The 16986-nt window shown below is 37.2% G+C and overlaps 1 protein-coding gene across 2 annotated transcripts in view; it reads right to left on the bottom strand.

The window, feature by feature from the left end:
* The window catches only part of COL24A1 (collagen type XXIV alpha 1 chain), a 140749-nt gene that overhangs the window by 76378 nt on the left and 47385 nt on the right, over positions 1-16986 (bottom strand). For both annotated transcript variants that reach the window (XM_071810473.1, XM_065842596.2), the window contains 7 exons: positions 16549-16593; positions 13227-13280; positions 13092-13136; positions 12634-12687; positions 11962-12015; positions 10270-10323; positions 616-669 (listed from right to left, as the gene is read on the bottom strand). In XM_071810473.1, the coding sequence (XP_071666574.1) occupies positions 616-669; positions 10270-10323; positions 11962-12015; positions 12634-12687; positions 13092-13136; positions 13227-13280; positions 16549-16593 (360 nt within the window). The remainder of the gene's footprint in view (positions 1-615; positions 670-10269; positions 10324-11961; positions 12016-12633; positions 12688-13091; positions 13137-13226; positions 13281-16548; positions 16594-16986) is intronic.

Here is a 16986-nt window from a genome sequence, read left to right as displayed (position 1 = left end):
CTACCTTTTCCATTTTAAACAAAAATTTCAGATATGTGCTTTTATCCAAAGCTTCATCAAAAACTCTATACATGTGAATTATTGCCTAAGCTTGGTCTAAAATATTAGTCTACTAAAGAACAGAGACTAAGTCAATCTGGCACAGTTAATTTTTGATAAATTTTAACTTTTATATATTATATTATTTCATCTATTATTTAATCTGGTGTGTGAATTTTAGCCATTTTTCCATATCTTTAGCTACTATTTCTTTTTAAATTTGTTTTAAAAAGATCTTTATTACTCAGGTAAGACTACAGAGATCTGCATACATTTGACATACACTCTATTTAAATATAGGTGAAATATATGCTACTTCCTAGCTATACAGCATTTCCTCCAAATTTCCTTGCGCTTAATTTGCCATTACATGCTTCCGTCTAACACAGTAATTACCCTCATAACTGTGTGTACAACATTAAACACTAGATTAACTTCCTCATACAAATACCTGAGGCAAAATACCTGTATTTTGTCAGTAAGGTTACTTTCTCGTAATGTCAGTGTCCACCTCTCAGAGTTTTCCTGAGGGATTTATACTGTTTATTGTTATTATAAGTTTTCATACAGTCTTACCTTAGGACCTTCAGGGCCATTTAATCCAGGTACACCAATATCTCCTGGAAAACCCTAAAGAAATCATACAGACAAGTGATTTACAGCATAGGAATGTTTCCAAGGTACTTGTTTTGATTCTGTTCATTCATTAAACAAACTTGAACCACAGAAACAAGAAATAGATTTGTTCTGCCATCCCCAAAATGTCAAAATCCATTAAGTTTCCTTGAGAGGACTTGGATAAGTGACAGATTTTAGGCAGCTTTCATTAAACTCAATTTAGCAGATGTCAGTATGGGTTTCATTTCTCTTAGCATGACTTTTTATCCACAAAGCAGTATTTGAAATTAAACCATTGCATTGGTCTTGATGCACAAAACAACCCCACAAAGCAGCCAGCACCAGGTCCTGTACTCATGAATTCAAAAGCTTAGAGAGCAGCTGAAGCCCTTTCATCCTTGGCCGCACATTAAGGACAAGATCACTGCAAGCTTAAGGGTGGAAAGCCTTTTGCCTCCGAATCAGCAGGTGCTAATCCAGGTCTGGCTGGCAGTAACTGAAGGTTACCAGCACGTAGCATTATTCAGAATAAGCCTTTACGAAATAGTGTGTGGTATGTGCCCAGCTGTTGGTAAAGAAAAAATTAATATGCAAAGGCAATGAATAAACTATAATTACTACCCCAAACTGTCTGGCCAGTAGGCACTGAGTGGGTCACCATGAGGATGCCTCTATGTCAGAGAAATCCAGTGCTACAACTAGGTTGCTTTATAAGGAACTAGTGTATTTTAATTAAACAAAAATGATATAGCTAATCCTTATGCGATACAGCAGTAAGTTAAATTCCATGAATGTTCAGTGAAGAAATGTAATCTTTATATTTGTAGGATAAAATAAAGCGTTTGTAATTTACTTTTTAGTTAGCACAAGGTTTGCGCAGTTGCCTGCCAAGATAGTATTTGATTTCGTTATTTTTGTAAACTTTTAAATTTCATTAAATCTTGCTCATCTGAGAATAGAAAGTCTGCCACCAGAAGGTTCTTCCTCTGAGTAAAATATGTATTAGTACATCTGTGTAAATCCATTGCCTAACACTAGTAAAAACAAGTTTTCTTTTTCCTGGACACAAAATCGTTGCAGATTAAAAATTATAAATATCATTCTTTGCATGCATACTTTTCCAATAATGGAAATGAAAGCATCATGCACATCCAGAACAATTTAAAGAACATCTCATGAAGAACTTCCAGCATGAAATTCTCTCGGGCACCCTTCCATACTAATACATGCTAACACATGTCATCATCGAAGCTTCGAGAGTCACTTTTTAGATTGTCTAGGCAGGAAAGAGGTATCAAACAACAACAAAAAAAGCCTCACTAGGTGGATAACAGTTGGCCATACTCTATTCTTGCAGAACAGCTGAGTTTCAAATACAGTTAATAACCATTTCTAATGATTATTCATAATTAGCTGACATTAATCAGAAAAAAAACCTCAAAACTTACCAGAAATGTATACAGAAATCATATTAAAGCAAGAGATTTAAAACAAAATATTACTCCACCCTTAACTACAATATTATAATAAAATTCTAAAAGTATTTAGGGCATAATTGTTCTTACTTGTACAGTTTTCTTCCCTTTGTTTTCTAGAGCCTGTTCTTAGCAGGATGCAGAGAAACTTTTAAGTAGAGACTTAGATGGGATGCAAATATTTTTTGGTGTGTTTATATATTAAATAAAAAAGAAATGTACAAAAGAAAACATGAAACTGAATTATGACTTCTTTAAAAAAAAGATGAGGTTTAGCACTTGAATGCTACTGCATACCAAAGCAAACTACAAAACAGTGAAACACAACCTGAGTTTTCAGAATAAGTGGAACAGCCCTAACACAGAGCATTTCACAAAACATCACAGCAGTAATTTCTTTTTGCCATAAAGCAGTTACTAGTAGAGCTTTGCAACACGAGACCATGCCTCTAGGTGGCACAGGGCATATTAGTCACATGGGACCAAGGTATCCAGACTGATACCTGAAGTGCCTGCTTAGATCAGCCGAGATTTCTACACAGTTCATACGAGGATTTTTTTTTAAATCCCAACCATCCTTATCTGCTGAACTACACTGAAGAGTTAGCAACTTCCGAAGAATTGACCTAACTCATACTTTCTATTTTTGTATTTGCTTATTTACAGACATTAAACAGTTACCGAGGAGTGGGTTCTGAACACCTATAAATCTTTAACTTTCCAATGTGTGAACAAGTGCTAAATGCTGACACGGAGACAATTTCTTTCATGGCAACAAACATTCCAAAAGACAATGTGCCAAGAAAAATGTCTATTTAGAGAGATTATTATACTTTTATAAGGGAATACATCTACTTTACTTATTTGTGTAAATATTTCTGGAATTAATTCAGTAAGAGCTAGAAGATATAAGCATTTACAAGCACTATCACAGTTAGAACAATCACAACATTTGGAAACCCTCCCATGCCAGACAAAGTCTTAGGGTGCAAGAGCATCAACTCCAGCAATGCATGTGAAAGTTTAAAATCTCCATCATTTTTGTCTTTGTTGTAAAGATGGATGCAGCATTTTCTTCTTGAACACTAACACAGAACAAAATGCAGATGCTATGGCAATATTAGAACGCTATTTCCAAGATGTTCTCACATTAATAATCCATGAGGTAACTGTAATAATCCAGGACACAGACAGCCACTTAATTCCAGAAAATGAATGAACCAGAAACGAGTTCTTAAACCACCTCAGCAACAGTGTTTGCCATTCAGATTCTGAATAGTGAAGTGGTATACATTTCTACCTCTATCTGAATTTGCCAAGAGATATTCAGCAGCCAGGTCCCTGTGAAGCTACTGCAGATTAAAAATTCATCATCCTTTCATAAACGAAAGGCCAGGAGACCAATGTATAGTTTCCTGCTGCGATGTAATTTCCAGCAGAGACTATTTGGAACAAAGCATCACTCAATATTACAAATTCTACTAAGGAAATGCAAAGCATAGATTCTGATCTTCCCATCAGCCAGAATCCTGGCAGCTGGTAGGTTTCAAACTATTTTGAAAATCTTGCTGCAGATGTGGCCTTTGGCCAGCAAAGTACTTTAGAGTTCACTTGGTTAAACCAAACTAGAGGTGGTATTGGAGGACACCGAAGCACCAGCCATCTCAAGACAAACACACTATAATCTTGCTACGAAAGTGTTGCTTTCTGTATTGAAAACATTTAAATATGAAACTAACATATTTATTGCTCTCATTTATCTACATAAACTTTAGTAAAAAAATGCAGAGATTGTGATACTGCTACTATGTCAGGGCATGTCTTTTTGTACTGAAGCCAGTGCCTCAGCAATGAGGGATGTGCGAAGTCTGTTGCTTTTCTGTCATTTGTGTTCCTGTATGGCTGCTAACACAGGAGTAAAATACTAGAAATGTTTGGAAATTACACTCCATTTCCACTAGAATTTTCTTACATTTGCGGAACCCCGCTCACTCCAAGCTCTTTCCACACCATGTTTGCCACCATTGCTCTTAGTCACCGACCCTCATGCCCTCTTGCTTCTCTGCAGCCTTCAATGGAATCAAGACACAAGCACTGGTGCAAGGGCACCCCAGAGCAAAAACTTTTCCAGGGATTGTGAGAGTCCCTTTGGCTGACCCATATCCCTGCTCCAATATTATTTCACCCAGTCACATGCTCTGTTTCATTTAAATGAGAATTTATAATGAATTTTCAGAAGCAATACTGACTGGATGCAGCTACTGAATGTCAACAGTACACCTCATCAGAGCTTTGTTACTAATTACTATCAAATTATGAAGGGAAGATTTCTGCATAAAACTACAGTCTCTCTAAACTGTGCAAATAAGCTGTGATTTTTTATTTTCAAATAAGAAGTGTTTATAATTCTTCTGAAAGAGGGTACTATGCAGAGATACAATTCAATCCGAAAAACCTATTTTTTTCTCTACGCAGTTTTAGAAATGTCAGTATTGACGAAGCTACAGGACTTTGTTCTCTGACATTTGCACAACTGCATGACAGTGTCAATAATGTGCCAAGTACAAAGAGGAATATAGTAAGAAAAAAAAAAAATCTGAAATGAGCTTTCTTCTTTGCATGCCAATCTAGCCCAAGTTTAATGCCAGCATTTTTAAAGGGCAGAGACAAAACTTCAATTTTTTTCCTACAAACCTTTAATTCTGATTTTGAAAAGGGTGGAGGAAGGAATCTAACACTACAAATTACAACTGTACAGTTGCAATTTGTCAGAGAACAGAAAAAAGGGCAATCATGGATTACAGCATATAATGCACGAAAGCTTTTCAATTTACTATTTCTAAGATGTTAGTAGAATGATGCTTATGTTGCTTTATGCTTCTATTTGACCGTGGCAGATCTGTTCAGCCATGCTCAGCAAAACACTAGTGACTGATTTTTTGAGAGAGACTTCAAGTCACCAGTTTTCCAAATGTCCTGCATCATCCTTTAAAGCCATTTAGTGAACCTACCTAATATATTCAAATAGGATCACTGTATTTACAATAAGTACTATCTAACATAGTCTACTTAATAGTGTAAGGCCCTCCACAAACCCTTCGAGACCTGCTCAGTTGCTTGATGGCCAAGAAGGTAGCTGGTGGTTCACCTGACTGACCAGCACAGCAGCACCAGCCACAAAACAACAAATTAAAGATCAAGTCTTGAAGCACTCGATAAATCTACAACATGAAAAATCGAGAGCTTTGGGAAGAACCTCAGTGCAGATCCACTTCGAGGATCAGAGATGATCTCCAGAGGGAGCTTGGCACAGTTTGGTTACGGCTACACTCGCTATTGAACTCTGTTTAATAGTCTCCCAGTCTGCCCTGAAGACATCCAGCAGTCAGCCCATAAGGTGCACCACAGAGGAGGTGGTCTGCTGGGCAGTCACAACCCTGGAGACCTTAGCCAATTGCTTTCACAAGACTCAAAAAAAGTCAAGCCAGTCATTCGACATCAACAGATACTTTTGTGGAACTTTCCAGTAAATGTAACTATGCTAAACAGATAGATGTATGTTTTAAAATTTTATTCTGACTTATGGTGAAAAGCATCAAATGCGGGCATTTCATAAGGAACAGAAATCCCAGATTATGGATTTACTTTAAAATATTCAGGCTTGGGTTTGTGTTACAAGTCTTCCTGTAACAGTTAAATGACTAAGGTCTGAGGAACAGGTCTTCTTTCAGGTATGCTTCTAATTATATAAGTGACAGTGGGGTTAGGCAAAGCCTGAGAACAGAAAAGAGTTATCAGGAACAACTCTGTGCATTCTGAAAATCAAGTATGCCTAACTTTAATCCTTAGACAAGAGACTAGTAACCAATAGTCAGTGTAAAAAATCTTTGTGCAAGAGGAACTCTGTTTTCTTGCAGGAGGATTATTTCACTAGACACTGCTCCTATGCGGCTAACAACTGTGTGTCCATACAGATAGGATCACATCTAGGCTAAGGCCAAACAAAAAAAAAAATAAAGCAGAAATTTCAAATTTATATTGCAAGTTTCTTCTAAGATCAACACCAAAACCCAAGAGCCAAAGCGGTGCAGGTGTTAAAAATCAAATGAAAAACATTTGAATATTAGCTTGCATTCCTCTAGGCAGATTCAGAACATCAGGAGTTAAATAATGCCCTGATAAAGCAACACAAATCAAGTTTTGTTTGTCTGCACATCCCTTCTTTTCTAGTGAAGTCTGAACTCTGCTTGAAAAGTGTCCAGGAAGATAAATTCCATGAAAAATACCTCCAGAGGTCTATGGAAACAGACTAGGACCCAACAGGCACAGGCTGAACTATCACAATCACTCAGAAGAAAACACAGGAAGGTCACATGAACAAGCATTGTTCAGCAATATAAAAAAGTCAAGGTAAATTGAATATTTCTGCAACATTAATAGATATTAAGAAAAAGAAGTACTTATGTAAAACAATTTTACGAAAGCATCAGTTAAAGATTCTGTGCAAAGGCACACAGAATATATAAGCAATTCTGCAAAAAGAACAGTTCTTCAGATGCATACCAGAATATGCAATTAGTTCAGCTTAAAGTTGTCTTTATTTCTGTATTCCCTTCAAGTTGCATACAAGTTATTTGATGCAATATTGAAACAGAAGGCTGTTATCACTGCACTCATGGCATTGTTTGCACATCAAAACAACATGTGAGAAGAAAAAACACGCATTAAAAATAAACATTTTTTTTCAAATGAACTCAAAGCAGCCAGTGATTCACTTACAAAATACGTGCTTTTTCGACTGTTTAGTATTATTTGAATGTATCCTTTTCCTTTGTAATGCTATTGCCTTAAGCATGAAACATAGCAGCTGAATCCCATATGAGTACCTTCCTGAAAGAATAAGCTAACGACTTCAGATCAAAATACTGCACAGATGAAAAAAGTTCTACTGAAGATAATGACTAACGTTCCCTCTGCTCCAGATGAAACAAATTTATAATGCTCAGAGCACATCTGAAGGCACATCTGAAGGAAACTATCACACTCATTCTTGGGGGATATTTAGATGTGATTCATAGAGCAAAATTTAACCATAAAATATTCTGAATACATGTGGAAGCCTTGTCAAATTTCATTCACACTAACAATAAGCATTACATACTTCCTCATACACAGTAAGCACAGGCATTGTGGGTTAAAACAGTCAGACCAGCACTTTCCAGTTGTCATACTGATAAAACAAAGCTCTCTAGAAAGTTGAAATTTTGGATGATCGATTTTAAATGCATGACAAAGCAGGAAAATGTATGAACTTGAAGAATATGCTCCATAAAGGACTCACTAAAATACCCAGCACTTTGCGAGTAGTTCACTTTGGGGCACATGACAAACCCTGGCTCTGTAGGAATGTACCCAGAAGAGGACTTGGGTTGACGCCGAAGGACTTCTACACTGAAGAAACGCCACCCCTCATATGGTCACCCAGAGAGCAGGCATGAGGCCACTGTCCCTGCCCACCAGCACTGCAGTTCTCAAGTGGACCCCGGCTATCAGTGGTGGCTCATTGCAACCCTGCTCTGGTGCACCCAGGCTGTAAAGCTGCAAAGGAATGAGTTTGGAAGCAATTCACTGCTGACCTGCACATAAAAAGCCAAAAACCTGAGGGGATGAAGGATGCCTGCCAAGCCTGCTCCCACTGCTGTCGGCAGAGTCAACTACAGACTGCAGCTGCTGCAGTGCCTGATTTACAGTGGTTTACACAGGAAGAAAATTAGGGATATAGTTGCTTATTCTTTATACTGGAAAAAACCCACATACCCACACGTGTAAAGGATCCTCTGTTTCTTACATCACAAATACCTAAAACAAGTTTGAACGTGGGCACAGGGCACATTAATAAACCCCACTGTCTTAGTGTTGGACAGAAGTCCGAAGTAGGATCTGAAATGTTCTGCCACTGGGCAGACACAGCATTGTTCCTCCCAGTCACAGCAATGCCTAACAAATACCAACATAGCTTTTTTTTTTTTTTTTAAATAAAATCTTTCCTAAAAGGCATATAGTATGAGTTGTCATGCCCATACCAAACTCCAAGTACTTCCCTTGTAAGACACTAATTCATCACATTCTGCTGTTTCCAGAAACATCAAGGGGAAGATGTAGTATAGGATGTAATGTCCGTTTTCTACATGGGGTTGTGGGAAGTCTGACCATTGAGACAACAAAATAGAAACAAGGAAAGCAGCTCTGCCTGACTTGCTAGCTGTCTAGTTTTCAAAAAAGATGTGATTAGATATACAACAGTAGGCTTTTCTTGTGGAAAATCTGCACTAATTGCTCACACTTTGTACATCCAGTTGTGCCTAAATAACTTCAGCCAATGACTACTAGTTTATTGTTATCAGACAGAGTAACAGGGAGAGTAAGACACAATCTTCAGTTTTAAGCTTATTTTAAAAATTCCTTTTATTATAGAACTCACAGAATTTCCAGTTTGTTCAAGATGCTGGTATACTTCTGTCCTACCTCCCTCTATTTCTGTTATTTTGCCATATGGTGACCATGTTTTTATGAAGTAAGAGAACTTCAGTCATACAAGACAGATCCAAATAAAGTGAAGAGAAACATCATTTTGTAGTTCTAAACCTGACATTTTGCAGGCAATTATTCAAAGAAAAATACCTGGACACTCCAGCTTTAATTATCTAACATAAAGTACTTTATTTGCCTTCTAATGGCTGAAGTAATTCTGCACTCCTGAGCCAAAGGAAATGCTGAGCTTTTCAGACAGGAAGTTTTCCCATCAGTAACTGCCCTGAGGGTACTAGACCCAAAAGATGAATTTCTCCCCAGGCCTAAGGGAACAGACCGTTGCCAGGACAGGCACCAGGGTCACCAGAACACAGGCTTCAAGATCAACAATTTGATATCAACCTGCCACAGGTCTTCCTTGCTAGCAGGTATACAAAGAGATGTCACAAGGATCTCTTTTGCTAACAGAGAAGAGGCTCACAAAACCTAAAATCCTGAGCCACAGAGGGAGACAGCCGTGGGCAGCGTGCGCAGGCTTTGTGCCTTTTTCATTCTAACTAAAGGGCATGAAAATACTCTCTCCCTATTGACTAAAACATATTGGCTTATTCTGAAAAGACCATCTTGTGTTGCTGCAACATGTTTCACAGCGATTTTTCTCTCAATGACGACTCATTTCCAATAAGAAAGTGTGTTCATTTGGATTCAGAGAAGATATAACAAACTAATAAAACCCAGTAATTTGCCCTTTGAGGATCAGAGGACTTGGGCTCTCTCTTGTAAAAGGCAGGTTTGGTTTGAGGAGTTATAGTCCCAGAGTTATTGTATCTTGTAAGGCCAGAGCAGGCACTGTCACTAATATATGTCTTCCAGACATATTTTTTTTAAAAGGCATCCATCGGAGGAGGGTGATTAAAAATAAAAATCTGCGTTTTTTCCTTTCATCTCTCCAGAATATGTATGTCTGTCTATGTATGTCTTTCCTGTACAGTCCACACCATTTTTTTCCTATAGGTCATGGTATAAATGTCAAAAAGCAGTGGAATTGAACAATTTAGAGACTTAGTTTCTGTGTAGACTTCTATAGTCTACACAGTTCTTTAGCATTCTATACGGTTCTTTAGCAACTGTTCTGCTAGATTCAAGTGCTTGGCAATGGTTACTATATAACTGGTGTTTATTCTTTGCATTCCTTGCAAATAAAATTATTTTGGAAGAGAAACATGCAACCAGGCTTGGGAAATCCCATTTATAAAAATGCTGTAGAATTCATGAATGGAAGTGTGCCTGAGAAATCACATGAGCCTCATTCAAAGTGTAATCAATAACACCTGGATTCAAAAGACAGCAAATCCTAATCACATCAACAAATAGGAAACTAACTTGTATTTGAAAACCCTCTATATTAATATTTTGCATTAAAAATAATGAGCTAGAATCTTTTGTACTTTATGGAGGAGAATGAATTCATCAGATATGATTGGATAAAAAGTATTTTCTAATTCTACTACTACAACAATCTTTTGTGAAGCAAATTCATTCACCTCTGATTTTTGTAGTTTAGAAGTAAATTACATTCTATTTACCTTATCAAGCAATTTCTTACCTCAGGTCCTGGAGGACCCAGTGGTCCACGGGATCCAGGTTCTCCGATTTTCCCCTTAAAAATATCCACACAGATTTTTAATAATAATTTACTTTTTTCTTAACACACACACAAAAAAACCCACAACAGATTGTTATGAAGATTTTGCAAACACTTATCAAAAACAAAGCAAACAAAACTGTTGAGGTGACTTTTGCACTAAACAGGAAATCTTAGAACATCCACTTCTTGGACTCAACTAGACTAGTTCTACATATAGATTTGAATTCACAAGGAAAAAATGCAAATTAGCTTTAGTAAAATTAAACTGGGAGTTTTCAGATGCTCCAAATAATTGTATAAAAAACCCACTTGAAATATATAAGTGTTTTCATAATAAAGTTATGTGATAAATCAAAATTGCAGAAAGTAACTGTTATGGCTATTGGTTTACATACTTACCTACATAGTTTAAGTACCCAAACACGGTCAAAGAAATGGCAGTTTTGTCATTAATAATAGTAAAATGAGGTCCTATCCACGTTTTGTGACTCCATCAGATACAAATCCTGAGACACATAAAAACCGACCAAAATATTTCTCTGTTCTTCCACTTTTAAAAGTTTGCTGCTGTTGCTGCCATAAGTAGGTGTTTCTTCAGCAAAATTCAAGTCTGACTTGCAAAATCTTCTTGTTTTTAATGTAAATTATTTTGTGTAAATGTATTCTACAAAGTTAAACATACTATTTACAGGTCTGAGTTCTCTTATCTTAATTTAACATAACTCAAGAAGTTGGTCACATTCAGTTTATGCTTAAAATCCTCAACTGTTCAGGAATAGGCTAATTCACATGCTTATCCTTAAATGAAAATGCTTATATTTTTAAAGGCAAAAAGTTCGAGTTTCCCCATCGAAGTTAAGCAAATTTGTGTGTTTTGCAGGGTTAATGTTTATAGTATAAATTCTCTGGGACAAATAAAGTTTTTTTAATTGAGCTTCAGGGCCTGTGACATTCATGAGGTCTAAGTAGTTTTACCAGATAGTGGCTTCATTGCACCTAAGAAAATTGAGACTGGAGTGATGAACTCTTCAACAGCATTGAATATTGTCAGCTTGTAATTATACACTGAAAAGAGGCAGACAGCAGTGCTAAAAAAAGGTGAGGAAGAAACCAGGTAACCCAGTGCAATGCCTTTTCTGCCTCAGCATTTACAAACCAGCCGAAGTGGCGGCACTGTACAGATACCTTTACAGTTGATAAAAATGAGTAAATATTAGAATTCATGACTACTCCTATCCCTTTGAGAAATGTCTGCCCATTACTAACGAGATTTCCCACACTCTCTCCAAATTCAGCTAGCTCAAATAGTTATCTTGGTAGCTCCCAAAGCTCTCATTGGCTTTGTTTCAAACATTACCAACACACCTATTCTCCCTCAAAGTGACTGTCACAGAATACCTAATATCCTAAGTACTCCTGTATTAAAATGTGACACATATACTGACCTCCGTAGAAAGATCTCATGTATTCAGATCTGACTCACTCACTAACCAGTCACTAGAAATAAAAGCAGCTTAGACCTTACTCTTTCTGCATTTGGAATTAAGTACCTTCTAGAAGATTCCATGCAGTGTAAGCATAAGATATGAAGTATCAAATATAACAACATATAGTGATACACTGAGAGCAAAAATTGATGTGTGAACTTACTGGCGGTCCTGGCTTTCCTCTGATCCCTGGGGGTCCTGGTAAACCAAGAGCACCCTGAAAAAAAGAAAGCCATTAGGTACATATGATGATGCCTTGCTTGTTATGTTGGAAGCAACAGGTTGCTACTCTTTGCCACCTGAAACAGGTTTCAAAAGAATTCTGTGGGATGAGAAATGTCTTCTAACATACAACTTCCATCAAAAGAGTTCTCACAGGATGTGCTATTTCAGTGACTTCTGATGTACTAGCCAAATAGGAAAGAAGATATTTATCCCAGTTTCATGATAGGAAGGAGCATGCCAGACCACGTGCTGCTGTTAACCACAGCTGGTCCAGGTGAGCTGCAGATGAACCCAAAGGTTCAAGGGAAAAATATATTTTACAACAGTTTCTTAGCAGGTTTCAGATCATACCATCAATTTTTTCTTGTTTTATACATCACTGAACACACAGCAGCCAGAATGCTGCCCATGACCTTTACCTGTTTGCTACTTTCCGTAACTAAGTTTTAATTAGCACAACATTTCTTAAAACGTTAGTTCAGTAGTATCCAGTAACTTTTACTACAGAATTCTACTTTTATGCAGGACTTTTTGCATTTTAAGATGTTCAGAAGCCTGATGAAGTTGCTGAAATTGGACAATTCTGTGAAACAGAACAATTATAAATTACCTTGTCTCCTGGGTACCCCTGGTCTCCCGGTTCTCCTGCAAGGCCATGTTCACCCTAAACAACATATTATTTTATACAGACATATGTATGTGGCTTAAAGTGGGGGAGTTATCAGAATTAGAGAATGAGAACATTTTAAATATAAAATAATTAATTAATCTAAGACAGATCTTTGAATGACAAAGCAAGATGCTGCACAGAAGCACTCTTCCAGGAAACCCTACAGACACAGCGCTGGATCTTGTTATGCCCCATAGTAACTTCTCTGTCCAGAAGTAAGTTTGTCTAAAGCACCAGGTTGTAAGACTGAAGCAATTAAAAAAAAAAAAAGTCAGAAGATAATAGAAATAAAAAGGAAAAAAAGGAAGCTTTGTCAACTACATTGTTTTGCTCAAGATTTAATGAAAGGAGTCTGAAAGAACAATATATCTCTAAGATAATGGAAATATTTAAGTCACCTTATCACCTTTCATTCCAGGCTGTCCCATACTCCCTGGGAGACCCTATTAAAATGAAAGAAAGAAAAAGAAATAAATCCAATGTTTGTCTGTAATTTGGAAAGCAGCACAGGCATCGATCGTTCAGCACTGTACCGTGGGACCTGGAATTCCTGATGGTCCACTCAGTCCTGGAGGCCCCATGTCTCCCTGTGAAACAGCAAGAAAGGTGACTGCATTAAACATTTGATGATATGGGGTAATTTAAAGACTGGTAACAGATTGTGGCATTTTCTGCACCACAGAGAAAAAACAAAATCTTTTTCAGGCTAATTTATCGGGGAAAAACATATCCAGGTTATAAGCCCTCCACTTTTACAGTTCTCAGCCACATCAGTGGAAACACAGGAAACCATATTTCCCTCTTTCCCTGTAGATTCTGTAGTGAGCAGAAGACAGCAGTGCATTAGACAATGGAGAACAAGAAAGCTTTCCTTTGTAGTGGAGCTGCACGATCGCTGGCTATTCCCTCTGTCCTTAGGGTTATGTGACATCACAACTCTATTGAATTTGGCTTAAAGCAATTATTCTGCTGTGAGTAGTGTCATAAAAAGTGACTTTTTCTAGGATTTCACATCTCTTGGTGACTTCTACAAGCTAAGAAAGAGAGATGGGATTTTTCTAAAATACCAAGTGTGCAAACTTAACCTAAGTTCTGACAGGTATGCTTTCTCTGTTCTCATGTACCTTCAAAGCCCTTACTACATGTCTCCTTTCCAGGATTTATATGGACAGTTTAATGACTTGAAAAAGAAAAGTGAACCAAAAAAAAAAAAAAAAAATCAACACAGCAACAGCAATAATATTAATGAAAAATGGTGAGCTAAACATAACACATTATTTAGCAATAGCTAGAACTATAGTACAGGGGAGCGGGGGGAGGGAAATCCATCTACTTTCTACCTAGTCTACCTCTGGTGGAAAAAAAGAAACCAAAACCAAAAAAGCCCTCCACAGTGTGAACACCTCTGTGGCTATGCAAGAATTTAGCAACAAATATGAATATAGAAATCTTTTGCCACTTGCTGAGAGTGACACATAAAAGATGAGATGGACATCTACTGACTTCCAGTTCAGCACACATCAATTGTTCTCTGGAGACTCATTCAGCACTGTTTGCAAAAACATTCTTCTGCAGCCAAAACTGGGCTCATGGCCCACTGAAGAAAAAGGAAGACTGATGACTTAGCGTCTCAGTGGTGCTCCCCACTCCGTATTGCTTTAGCTTTCCATGACTGCTTAAATGATATATTCTGTCAGGTTAGCCTATGCCAAGATAAATTGTTTACATTGCTGTCTCTTACTTGTGCTATACATTCTAGTTCAGCAAGCCATTTTTGTGCTAATGATACTGTACATTGAAATGCATACTTATGGTAATAATAGGATTGATTGAAAAAAATCACAGAGGGGTACTGAGTTGGGAAATTCAGCTTACTAAAGCAATGGGAAGAAGTTCCAAAACAGCTTTGCAAAATTCAGGTTGAAGAAACTCCTGTGACAGTCTCTGGAGACACTGGCTGATGTAATTAACAGCAAAGAACTGGGACTACACAAAAATAAAACTGGAAAAGTGATCCCACTGATAAGGAAAGGGACGAAATAATATGTCTGTCAGTTTAAAAAAATCATCCTCCATCTAAAACATCCTCACTATATGTTAGTACATGCGTATCAGTTTGGCTAAAACTTCCTGATAGAAAATAAAAGTTACTCCAGTTACATAAAGTGTACCTTTCTGACAATTTCTATGTGACAAGGGAAACTAAAACCAAATTGCTTTTACCTGTCAAAAAGAGAAGATACCAGAAAAAGAAAACTAAAATACACAAAAACAAACAAACAAACACACAACAAAAAACAGGTAAAAATGAAAATATAGCTCTAATACCTGAAAAGTCCTCATCTTATTAAAACTCATAGCCTTGCAAATCTTGAGAGACTAACTACTCAGGCAGCCAAAACTCTGAACTTGGCAACAGCTTTGTACATTGAAGAAAGTATGGAAGGAAGGAGTTCTTGGACTCCGCTTGCTGGTGTTGCTCACTTCACCATTGTTCTCATGAACAAACACAAAAACATAATTAGCTCTTGACACTGCATACAGCTGGGCTGAGCAAGCTACCTGAATTAATGCTGTTGGGTTCTGCCAGAATAATATATTTAATCTCATGTTCAATATTGCATCTTCTAACAGCATAATGCGTTATAATTGCCTAAGTGTTTTAGAACAAACATTGAGGTGTCTAGTTCTTTACACAGTTTTGAACGATCACGGGCATCTGGCACATGAAACCAGAGGCCAGGGTGCACAAGCCCATTTGGAGACCAGGTGTGGTCAAGGACCAGGGCTGCACCACATAAGCTGCATTTGGGAATGCTGGGGTCACCTAAAATTCCCCCCGGGTCTTGTGAAATTCTGCTACAGTTTAAAGAGTGCAACGGTCCCTCATATAGAAACTGTGGAACAAAGCACAGCTCTTCCAATTATCTTACTGACTGGGAAAGCAGGAACCAGAGTGACTAATACGATGCAATGCAGAGACACAGAGAAGGGTGTAATAGCAAATTTTAGTGATGATTCCTATACATTGTGGTAGTAGTAACCACAAAGAACTCATGCCACTAGATACTGATGTGCTCTTTAGCCATGCTCTGACCTTATTTCAAAACCCCATCCAGATTTGCTGATGCTTTGGAAGCTCCCAAAGGCTGATTCAGAAACCTAAAGAAAACATTGCTGGGCCTTTTTCCTCAACTGCAAAAATCTCATTGTACCAGTAAGGTCTTTTCAACTATTAAGAGTTATTAATAACTGCTCGTGAGTTGCATTTTTAATGTGTCTTGGCTAAATAAGATAAAATACCTTTAAAAACACCCTAATACATCTGTAAGTTCTACTAAGCTGTTGGAAGGATACACAATCACCCTACCTTTATGAAGCCACATTTCTACATTGTAAGCACTTGTCCATGTGTATTTTTGTTCACACATTTGTCATCCCCAACACTAAACTCAGAAGACCAGAAGCTCATTTGCAAAACTACTTCTGTCCCCAGAAAGGTCATCATTTTTCGGCACATATACACCCACCTCAGCTATGTTTGAAAGTATTGCCCTTTTTCAAAAAGTAAGGCTGGCTTTAGGGTTATAAACTAACAAATTTGTTTATTTCAAAAAAAACCACCAGACACACCAGGTCAGAAATAAGCATCCAAATCCAAGTCAAGTATAAGAGTAGTCCATACCAGCAATATGAGAGCAGTTTTGTAGAGATATTTTAATTAAACAGAATTTGTTTTAGTTAGCCATGATTTTAAATCCCTGGATTCTTATAATTCTTTGTATTGTTTCACAAACACACAAGACAACTATTCCAATGAAGCCATACCAAATTAAGTAATGAAGCTGTACTCACTCTTAGTCCTGGAAATCCAGGAGGACCAACACCACCAACAATTCCCTTCAAAGAAAATTAATTTTAGATTATCCGAATTTTACCATTTTAAAAAATACCCAGTGATAAACAAAAGTGATCTGCAAAGCAAATCAACTGGGATTTTTTTATAGCGAGTTCTTGAAGAATGACAGCTTATCACTATATAGACGAACATGCTTATTAAAATCCCTGATTGTGGAATCAGATCTCAATATATTTACATCATTAAATCATTCCTGCATTACCAGGAAATATGAGATTTGTTACCATGATATTTAAAATGAGAATAAGAAAAAATAATTTTGGAAGGGTAGAAAAAACCCACTACAAGAATTTATTAAGATTCCTTTGAAAGATAAATAGAAAACCAGCTCAGTTCAAAGAAACACCTTTGCAAATTAAAGGCTATGCTCTTTA

Source organism: Patagioenas fasciata, chromosome 6 (assembly GCF_037038585.1).
Source record: "Patagioenas fasciata isolate bPatFas1 chromosome 6, bPatFas1.hap1, whole genome shotgun sequence".
NCBI classification, from domain to species: domain Eukaryota; kingdom Metazoa; phylum Chordata; class Aves; order Columbiformes; family Columbidae; genus Patagioenas; species Patagioenas fasciata.
Note: the sequence above shows the minus strand (reverse complement) of the source record. Positions and strands in the feature narration are given on the sequence as shown.